General features: G+C 40.3%; 1 protein-coding gene across 2 annotated transcripts in view; it reads right to left on the bottom strand.

Annotated features, from left to right (window-relative positions):
• Positions 1 to 6,369: 6,369 nt before the first annotated feature.
• Positions 6,370 to 11,047, bottom strand: part of HAO1 (hydroxyacid oxidase 1) — a 28,392-nt gene continuing 23,714 nt past the window's right edge. For both annotated transcript variants that reach the window (XM_080587913.1, XM_080587914.1), the window contains 4 exons: positions 10,635 to 10,726; positions 7,634 to 7,792; positions 7,289 to 7,358; positions 6,370 to 6,887 (listed from right to left, as the gene is read on the bottom strand). In XM_080587913.1, coding sequence (XP_080444039.1) covers positions 6,817 to 6,887; positions 7,289 to 7,358; positions 7,634 to 7,792; positions 10,635 to 10,726 — 392 coding nt within the window. In that variant the 3' untranslated portion in view covers positions 6,370 to 6,816. The remainder of the gene's footprint in view (positions 6,888 to 7,288; positions 7,359 to 7,633; positions 7,793 to 10,634; positions 10,727 to 11,047) is intronic.

Below are 11,047 nucleotides of genomic sequence, written 5' to 3'. Positions count from 1 at the left end.
ATAGTCAGCTGAATATGAGCCAGCAGTGTGCTCAGGTGGCCAAGAAGGCCAACAGCATTCTGGCTTGTATAGGAAACAGTGTGGCCAGCAGGTCTAGGGAAGCAATTGTCCCTCTGTACTCGGCTCTGGTGAGGCTGCACCTCGAGTACTGTGTTCAGTTTTGGGCCCCCTACAAGAAGGACATTGAGGTGCTTGAGCGAGCCCAGGGAAGGGCAACGAAGCTGGTGAGGGGTCTGGAGCACAAGTCTTACGAGGAGCGGCTGAGGGAGCTGGGGTTGTTCAGCCTGGAGAAGAGGAGGCTCAGGGGTGACCTTATCGCTCTCTACAGGTACCTTAAAGGAGGCTGTAGAGAGGTGGGGGTTGGTCTATTTTCTCACGTGCTTGGTAACAGGACGAGGGCTAATGGGCTAAAGTTGCACCAGGGGAGGTTTAGGTTGGATATAGGAAAAACTTCTTTACTGAAAGGGTTGTTAGGCATTGGAATGGACTGCCCAGGGAAGTGGTTGAGTCACCATCCCTGGAGGTTTAGATGCAGAGCTTAGTGATATTGTTTAGTGGAGGACTTGTTAGCATTAGGTCAGAGGTGGGACTAGGTAATCTTGGAGGTCTCTTCCAACCTAGATGATTCTGTGATTCAGATCTCAGTTGTTATGAAGATTGCTTATCTCACATCTATGCTAGATTTCTGGGTCTGGTAACAATAACACACTGAACTAGCCGTACCAATTAGAATAGTGTACAATCCACATCCCGAATGTGCATAAAAGCTAACTTTCTGCCACATGGGCTTATTGTAGGATTCTTGCACCTTCCTCTGATGTCTTAGTGGCCATTCTTAAAGATTAGACAAATCTCATGAGAAATAAACTTAACCGTGAACACCTGGCTCTGCAGGAATCTTTGTAATGAGCATAAAATGTTGTAAAACCATTCTGATTCTTCATAACAGAAAACTCCAATATACAGTACACAGAACTAGACGTGTTAGCATCCTGAAGGGTTTATGGAGAACCCAAGAAAATCATGTTATGCTACTGAATTATAGATAACCAGGAAGAAATAGGAAGCCCACTGCAAATCCACCAGAAGCAGAGTTCACCTGGCAAGCTGGCAGAAGGTTAGGTATGGTCCCATTTGCCTCAGGGCCTCCCCCTTCTGCAAGGAAAAATAGAGAACTTAAGGGCTCTGCTGTAGCCCAGGTGTCCCTCTGCTCTGTAGTACATCTGTGGACCTTTCCCATGGTTGCTGGGTATTTGCAATATCTGATGTCCACCTCAGAGTTATCTGCCTTCGGGAGAACAGCTTGATTTGTATTTAAGACAGTGAAAATAAGATTTAAGGAACTGGGTTCAATCCTGTGATTTAGCCTTGGTGAATCAGTAAGTCTCTTTATAAAATGGGGATAAAAACATTCTTTTCATGTGCCTGTCAATTTAGACTTCAGATTCTACTGGGTAGAGACTGCTGCTGGCAGCAAAGCATCTTTGCAGTGCGCAATACTGTCTTGACCTTGACTAGAACTTACAGCTGCTGTTGTCATAAAATAATAACAAATATTAATCATTGTCAATCTAGTTTTATGAATGTTTTCCCCTGCCTGAACAAGCCATCTGTATGTATCTACCAGCATTGCATACCATAAAGGTGCTGCAAGTGCAATTGATTACTCAATAGAGTTAACTCCATGAGCGCCCAGCAGAATTGTTACAGAGATGGATTGATGGTCTCAGGGCATTCCTGTTCATTTGAAATAATGACTTAGGAGCTGGAAATCCCTGAGGGGAAATCAGACCTTTGAAGTCTAGGGGGGACAGCCTCTGGGTGGCCCTGGAGAAACATGGGGCTGGTCCTCAAGGGCATTCTTATATTGACACACAACCAACATACCTATGCAAAGAAAGAAGCTGAACTACAACACAAAGGCATTTTGCATCTGGAGGACATGTTCTCAAAGCAGCAAAACATCTTTGTTATGAATGTAACATATGTGGTACTCTCCCTCTGTTTGGCAGGAGATAAGAAAAACAGAAGCAAGGCAAAATGAAAACAAAATGGAGCATATAGGCATCGTGAAACAATTACAGTGCTGTGTCTCATTAGTATCTAAATTTGGGATTGGCAATCTTGTTTTAAAAACAGTTTTGCTCAACACTCAGTGATAGAATTTAAAAGCTGACATATCTTGCTGTATTGTGGGCCACAGTCACAGATGGTGTAAATCAGTGTGAGCTAATGAAGTCAATGGAGTTTCTCTGATTTACACTAGCTGAGGTTATGGCTCAATAACATTAGGCTTGCTTTCTAGGATTGTTCAAGGAAGCCAACTTCTGTGTGTCCTGTGATGAAGTGGTTATTTATAATGGCCTTCAGTGTGGTTTGGAGCCAAATTTCCACATCAAAAGTAGCTTTATAAGAGATATCCTTACAGTGAGGTTCAGTGCAAAATCATGACTTCAGAAGGCAGCTTTCCTCGTGCTCTCAGTATTTGATTTCAGCCTGAAAACCATTTGAGGGGCCAAGAAAAGCAGAGCCATTCCTGCCTACTTCCCCAGCTCTGCTTCATCTTTGAGTTGCCTGCATATCTAACAGGCCCCGACCTACACTGCCCATTTATCAAACCGAGTTACTCTAAGTGTCTGTTTATTTATGTTCAGAAATTCTCTTCTCTGTAAGACAGACAAGTTTCTTGCCTAACCTGAAAAATTGGGGATGGAGGTGGAGTTCTTACCAGTTCCAGAGCTATTTGTTTGACTTGGCCACCAATAAAAAGCAAAATGCAATAATGTGTCCCAGAGTTACAGCAAGAGGTGGAGGTCACAAGAAAACAGATCATGTCTTTCACAGCTCTTCAGCTTCAGTGAACTGAATTATGACTCCTATTATTTACTTACTGGATTCCCCACCCTGTGCGCAGGCTCCAAACGTTCAAAAAACAGCAGGTCTCTGCTTCAAAGAACTGACGGGCTAAGTGAGGGTGTAAGATCTATCCCAAAGCTACACTAACTTCCTCCTTCACTTCATATCTGAAAGGTCAGATGGTCTCACAATCCTCAGCTGACTCCTGCCACCTTCTGCCTAACAGACTGCCATGCCTACAGCCGTGCACTTCCACACTTCAGCACTCTCCTCTGCTGTATGTAACTGTCCCTCTCTCGTGGCAAATACATTCCCAAAACAGCCAAACCTGTCCTCCAGGCACAGACCGTGTGTGTGTTGCTGCTCAAGATCTTTCACAGAAATGTGTTGTTTTTTCTTAGGCGGGTCCTGCTCCTTGCATGTCCAGCTTCGATGTGCTCTGCCAGACGTCCAGACAACATCACAGGCTCTTTCACTGACCTCATTGCTTTGACACAGACTGTCTTTGCTAGTAATTGCTAGAAAATGGGCTCACCTGTTGAGGTTCCATACCAGAGCTGAAGCCGCTCAGCATCTTCCCAGTCGTTTCTACATATCCTCTCTAGAGCACTGTGCTCTTCTGTATCCTCTATGGTGGGTTTAATCCTCTACGAGCTCATGGACGCCAAGGAGATAACTTTGTGGGAACACTTCCAGAAACAGTCTTCCCAGCTGACATCACCAGAGAAATCCACACACAGGCTGAATTAAAAAAAAAATCAGTAATGTAAAACCCTGTCTCACATCTTCGGCTCTTGGGAGATACCCCTTTTCTCCTCAGAAGTCTAGGATCTTCCTTATCTTTCACACTCTCAGGGGTTGACTTTGGATCTTTCCTCCCCACAAAACATTGGATAAATCTTCTCTCAATGAGAGCTGTAATCTTTTTCAGGGAATATTCCTGGTCTACTTCAAAGGTGGCTAGGGAACCCCATTCAGTTATTGTTCAGTTACCAGCCTCCCAGATGGACTGTTTTTTGTTGGTGGTGGTGTTTGTTTTTTTTTTAAGGCACCCAGCACATCAGTTGACTGCTAGCTTTCTGGATAGGTAAATATGATTCAATGTCCTTCCCTTGCTGGATACATAATACACAACACTACATATTTTTTGTATGCAGACATTTTCTTTTGGTATCTGTGGTTTAAGTTAAAGTAAATTCAGAAAATAATTTTACAATTAAAACCATCAAGGTACTAAAGCATCAGAAATGCAAAATATACTTTGTTTTTGCCTTACTTCTATGCCTTGATTTGAGGACTGTGACTTCTTGTTCCCAAGAGCTCATTGAGTTCACTTGTTACTTCAGAGGAAAATAATCTATTTTAACATATCCCACAAGTATCTATTATTTTCTTTAGTTATTTGCTTGTATTTTCTTCAGAAACACCCTCACAAACTCCAGAAAGATCTACCATTACTCTGGTAGGTGTGATATGCTTTCTTCTCAGCTCCAGGTGGAGGAACTGTAGAGTTCTGCTTTTACTGGTCATTTTTCAGCTTTTAAATTGTCTGAGGAGACTATCATTGGTCTTCCTGCTTTCTATCCTGAAGTCAAAACCAAAAAGATTAACTGTCTTTTGTTAATCATTTCCAGAAGCAGTTGTATTTGGATGTCTCCAAATCTAGGAAAATTCTCTTGACTGTGGAATATTTTGTTTTCTACCAGGCAAATCACTTTCATTTCTGTTAGCTCTGTCTCACAGCCTCTCAGTGTTTGGCTCTAATTTTGATTTTTAATGTATGTATATCCTTACTAGGGTTGAACTGGAAGGCAGTCAGACAATTCTCAGATAACAAGCAGGAAAAAAATAAGCCCATTATCCCAAAGGAACTAGAAATAGTTAATTACGCACAAGCAACAAAACCAGTTTCCTCACCATCAGAATTTATCCTGGACCACAGAGTTACAGAACTTTTCTTGAATGTGGTTGGGGCAAAGACAGGAAACTGCATCTTCTAAACTTTAGAAATGGATCTTAAACATGTAAACATAAGATATTATGCCCCTCTCTTTTAAGTAACATTTATATTATCTAAAATAAACAGTCTTTCTGAAGTTAGTCTGTAATTGACATCTGACACAGTCCACATTGCAACAGATATGATAAGTGCAGTAAACAGTAGAAATTATGCTTCTCTATGCTCTGAGAAACATTCATATTTCTCTACACAGATAAACTTTATTTTGTTGCTACGCAACCCTCACACAACACACTACATTCGGCAGTAAATAAGAGTACAAATTTTACAACTGAAGGGCAAGCATGTGGCCTTTTGGGTTTTCTCCCCGATTTGAGTTCCAGTCCCAGCTTAAGTTCACATTGTAATATTCCATCATTTTATTACAATGCTGCCTCTAAAGCTCAGTACGGGATATTTCAAACAGCAAAAAGGGAGAATCAGAATGCATGAGTTCTTCTGACACTGATGGGAAACAAATGGCGGAGACAGTGATGTTGGTGACAGTGGAACAATGAAATCAAGGCACTTTTTTTTTAAATCCTCCTTAAAAATAAACACTTTGTTTCCAGATCAGGATTTTCAAAACCATTCTGCAGTGGCCTCTCTCCCTGCTCCCAGTAATATTGCCATGCCTGCAACAAGAGTGTGACAGATGAAGAGCCACCCTTACTTTCACTGTAGATGAGTTTCATAGAGCTTTACCTCCTTTGTCTGCTCACTCTGGGACAGGTTGCTGTATGAAGATATTCCTATGTTCTTTCTCCTGTATTCAGTAGGTATTTGGACTGTTACAAGAAGAGAAGCACATCCTGTATTTATCTGTATCCTCCTCATAAAGTGAGTTAACACTCATCTTTCTCTAAAGGGTGTTCATGGAAACTGAATGGAGCCACTAGGATCTTCCCAAATCATGGGTTAATACCTCAATTATCCAAGTTTCTTTTACACGTGGCTGCAAATCCTACAAACTCTCCCATCTTTATGAAAAACAGAAAGAGGCTGGAAAGGGATGGATTAAACTCAGTTATACTTATAGTCATAATACAGAAAGAGTGACCTGCTGGCAACTGAGTTTCTCTATCCATGGAAAGCGAGAAGAAACTTTTTTTTTTTTTTTCAATATGTCTGTTGGGGTCTACAGCCAGCCTCTGCCTATCAATTCTATGCAATTGGGATGCAGGACACCACAGGCTTAACCAATTAATAATCTAAAAAGCTGTCAGTAAATGAGTCCAGGTGGAAAACATGAATTAGGGCTCAAGCTGGGTGTTGTCAGCACAGTTTGGCAACAGTGTTAGGACTGCAAGGATTTGCACACACCAAGAATCTGATGCACGTCTGACACACAAGCATAGTGGATGTCTGATTGCAACAGGCTTTGTGTCAGATAACAGAACTTCCCCAGTTTCACTTTGTTGTTCAGTTCTTTATAACTAATAGTCCTCTGAGCTTCTACAACCTACAAGCCCACATGCTTAAAAAGGAATAGCACATAGTTGCTAGGGAAAGGACATTGTTCATAAAGCAAAATTTAATCTTTGATCTACAGTGTAATTTCTCTAAACAGTGAGCAAGAAGTATCTTTTACATTTTAAATTTCTACATTCTGGTAGCTGTTTGCCATCTGATCATTTCTGTTTATAGTTTCATTTTAACAAAAAATTATTGGAGGTTTATAAGTTATTATTAACATTTGTTGCAGAAACACCTTGTAGCTTCTGTGTTGATCTTGTATAAAGACCAATTTCTAGTCACAACTACCAGCAGAGCAGCTTTCCATAAGAGCCTAGCAGAATACAGAAACACCTGTAAAATTTGCTTCATGTACTTTCTTCGGCAAGTGATCTCTTACAAACGACCCCTTCTCAGTCAGGATTGCAGGTTGAGGCCCGAAGAGCAGTTTCTTTTTATTTGGTAGCATACTTTCTGTACAACAGGCGAGGTGGTCACCTTCAGACCTAAATCTTGGAAAACAATACGTCGTGTCTTCGTATCAGCGTCCTGCTAATTTCTTCTACGCTGCGGCATCCTGGAGGACAAGTTACATATTGGTCAAAAGCCTCACTTTTCTATCCCATTCTAGGCTTTTTTTCTTTTTCTATCGCATTGAAATCTGCATAATCAGACAAAACCAACCCCCCTAGTGACTTTTATTTGCCACTATTTTTCTATGGATTTATCACTTTCCTTATCAAAAACCTTTACACTTGTTTTTACTTAATCTATTCAGTTCCCCATATATAAGACAGGGTTAACAGCAGTCTCTTAACAGCAATCTCTTTTCTCATCTCTCTGCAGCTTGATCTGTTTACATTGCAAACATTTCTATCTCCCTTCTATAGATTACTATAGCACCTTGCACAGGGCAAGTGAAAGCTCAGAGGAAAAGTGAGGCAGAGGTGGCTGTTACCGAGAGGAAACTAGTCTCACCCGTCAAGGCCATTGCCAGGCAAAACTCTTCCTTCAGCATCTGGAGAACTTCTTTTGCTCCTTCTTCACCCTAGGCAATTAGAAAACAACATGCACTATTATATGTACTTGTAGCTCATGTGTAGATACAGATAACATATAAAGAACGTTTCATGGAAACCCTGACTCCTAAGTATTTGATAGGAGGTTTTAGATTATTAAGAAGATCTGGATAACCACATGCATTCAGAAACCCTCTCTCACACACACACCCCTACATGCACACATATACACATGCACATACACTAAGCCTGAACAGCTAGTCTGGATATCTAAAAACATAAGTTTGAGATTTTTGTGACTTACTTGATAAACCAAGCCCCAGACGAGAGGCCTTCCGATGAATACAGCTTTGGCACCCAGGGCTAACGCTTTGAGAACGTCTGTGCCTTTTCTTACACCACCGTCTAGGAACACCTCCACCTTTCCCTCCACAGCCTCAACAATTTCAGGCAAGACATCAATCTAGAAGAGTGAAACCAGGAATACAGCTTGTCCACTTCTGCAGCACAAAATTTTGAAATCAAGCTTTTAAAAAGCTAAATCAGCAATTGCTTGCCTAATTGTATGCACAAATAATACAGCTTTGTGTTCAAAAACTGAAGTGACTTAGCATGTTAGCAGATACATACAAAGGTCAAATTTACTTGGACAGTCACATAAATAAAATGAGAATCAGCAGAATCACATAAAATGTCAATCTAATCCCATGACACGTATCCAACACAAGCCAGTATGAGATACCTGTGAAGAATATAAAGAAATACTAGGCACAGATGAGGTCTGCTCCTTGATATTGCCCCCCTCCCCAAGCTTTTGGTGTTCAGTAATCTGGGAATAAAATTGAATCACTGACTTTTTAAATAACCATCTTCACTTTCTTGCTTGAAGTCATTATTAATTTTAATGAGGGCCAGCTAGCACCAAGGAACACAAAAGTGGGCATTGTACATAAAGACACTGAGTAAGAGATGTGTCATGAGGAACTTGCTCTTAGAGTTCACAGAAAAAGTAAAGAATGTATTTTTCCACATGAAAATGCATTTTGGTTACAGGAATAGTTGTAGAAGGAGCTTCTTCATATAAGAAAAATCTAGCATTCTCTGAATTTTGAGCAAGGTGGAAAATGTTTTCTTCTACTGCACATGTATATTGCTTTTACCAATCTCCCCTTACTCCCTACACCAGTGGTAAAGGTAAAGGGAAAGGATGCTTAGCTTTGCCAATGTACAGACAAGTAACCAGGGAATTTACTAACACGTCAACACCATGCAAGAAGTCCCAGGAAGAGATGAACCTCCTGAATTCAAGGCTCAAGCATTACATAGCAGCTGTTCCTATAATGCCTAAACAGTTCCTTTTCATGAATATCAGGAAAGACACAGAACTGGAAGAACTGGTACTAAGGAGACTGGAAACAGTGTGTGGTAGTAAGACAAAAGGCATACAAATTCATGTCTTTCAAGTACGGATGCAATTCATTTCCTTTCTAATGGATAAAAAATGACCAGGAGATGAGGGAAAAAAAACTTGAAAGTACAGTTTGTTTTTAGATTTGGATTAAAATTTTCTTGAAGTTTGGCACTTGCTGTAATTTTTCCCCTCCCTTTGGTTTTGCTCTCTTGCCAAACATATTTTGGATCTATTTCCATATACAGAGACCACTTTCTACATCCTGACAAACTGTACCAACATTAAAGTGCTATAATAACTAAAGTATGATGCAAACCATAATTAAAACATAGATTTCCTCAATGTGTAACTAGACACTAGAAATATTAACCAGCTCGGGTTCAGCTCACGTTCTGGAAAGCCATGAAATTGTTTCAAAAGCAGAAACACTTGCATGTTCCAATACAGATATTTACATTATGAAAACTGCATTGTGAAATAGTTCTTTGTAAGATGAAATCCAGTGAACATGCCAGCTTTGATAGTGCTTTCTCATCTGCACAGTGAACAGTGTTGTAAAGAAATAACTCAAAACAAGTAGTTCACAAGTTTAATTTGTTCTACTTGGCAAAAAATAATAATTCTTTTCCTTGAGTTCTCATTTTTCAAAATTTGTTTCAATATCCTCATATATTCTTGCTGTTGGGTTACCTCACACAGACTTGCCCAAGATTTTTCCAATACTCTTGGTAAAATTGAGGCATACATTCTTAAAAGGTGACAAGAAGACAAAAGTTAAATTTATTTCAGAAGCCCACATGGGCTTCACGTGGGTCCACTTGAAGACCTCTGAAGAATCAGCTGGTGAATGAAATCAACTGGGGAAATCCTCAGCTGCCCCCAAGGAGAAAAGTAGAAATACTTCAGGGTAATAAGGGGGGACACCATTGGGCCTGCAGGGCAGAACTGCTAAAACTTCACATACAAAACATCCCACAGTGGAAAAGGGCTTACCTGTCCTCTTCTCCCTCCAGAAAATCCTCATGGAAAACAGGAGGTTTTTCATCAAGGGCACATTAAGAATACTGAAACAGTCACGTCTGGGCTTTGATTCTCCTCCCATTCATTCTCTCTTTACTTGTGCAGCTTTCTCACACCAAATGAAGCATAGTGAGTGATGACTGGAATTTTGAGGGTTTTCCTTCAACCTGAACACAACCCTTTTCATGTTCATTTACTTCTTTCATTTGTGTCAATTGAGAACTTCTCAAATCCCTTTTTACCTTTGGAAGATGTACAGGGTAGCATGGCAAGGAAAAGGAAGAAGGAAAAAACCTGTTATTTAACCACCCTGTACCTTTTCCAAAGGTGAAAAGGTTTGAAAGGAGAAAAAGGGAGAGTTTCCTTCTGTCTTTAGCTGTTCTGTAACTTAATTTTTCATAAATCTCTGGAGAATATTAAAAGGGAATAACATCTTTAGTACAATCCTTGGTGTTCTACAAACTGCAACAAAGGGTTTCTAAAGGAATGAGGAAGAAATAAAAGAGGAGACTAGAAAAAAATATATTCCTAATTTCTAACAGCGTAACTGCCAATAATATGCTATCTGAAATTGCTCCTCTGGATTCCCATGCTGGCTACTGCAGCCAGGATAGTGTACCCAGGTAGCTTGAAGAAAGTCACATGTAAACCCTCCAGTGATTTTTCAATTGATCTGGCAAAGGGAAGGCTGGTTCTAACTCTAAGTATGTTGTGACATACTAAAAAGAAGGAAAGAGGGGGAGACAGACTCATGGGTTAAAGCATGCAACAGATGTATTTACAGTTTTTTTCCTCCAGCTACCATGTATTCAGAGGAAGAAAACAAGAAGCCAAAGGCAGAGAGAACTTGTTGCATATTGGCACCAGTACTTACAGTTGCAGGGACTCCATCAAGCTGTCGTGCTCCATGATTTGACACCAGGATACCATTTACCCCAAGCTTTACAGCTTCTTTAGCATCATCAGCTGAAGAAAAAAAAAAGTCATAATGAGAAGATACTCCTTTCCAGAACTGGGAATGCAACATCATGAGGGAAATTATGGCATCAGTGGCATCAGTTAAAAAATAAAATAAATTGCAAGATACTGGGAAACCACTTAGGGCTTCATCCTTCCAAATGCTCATCTCAACACAGAATAACAGTTTTGTCTTTAAGCAAAAAAACTAGAAAGGTCACTTGAAATACTGGAGCAGAATATTTTATCATTTTCAGCTAACAGCCATTTTGATGGCTTTTTATTCTCTTTTCTCTGTCCTGGAACACTCAGTAAAATTCTTTTGCTAAA

The sequence above is a fragment of the Anser brachyrhynchus genome (genome assembly GCF_964034855.1).
Source record: "Anser brachyrhynchus genome assembly, chromosome: 3".
In the NCBI taxonomy this organism is placed as follows: Eukaryota; Metazoa; Chordata; class Aves; order Anseriformes; family Anatidae; genus Anser; species Anser brachyrhynchus.
This window is presented reverse-complemented; position numbering and strand designations above follow the sequence as displayed.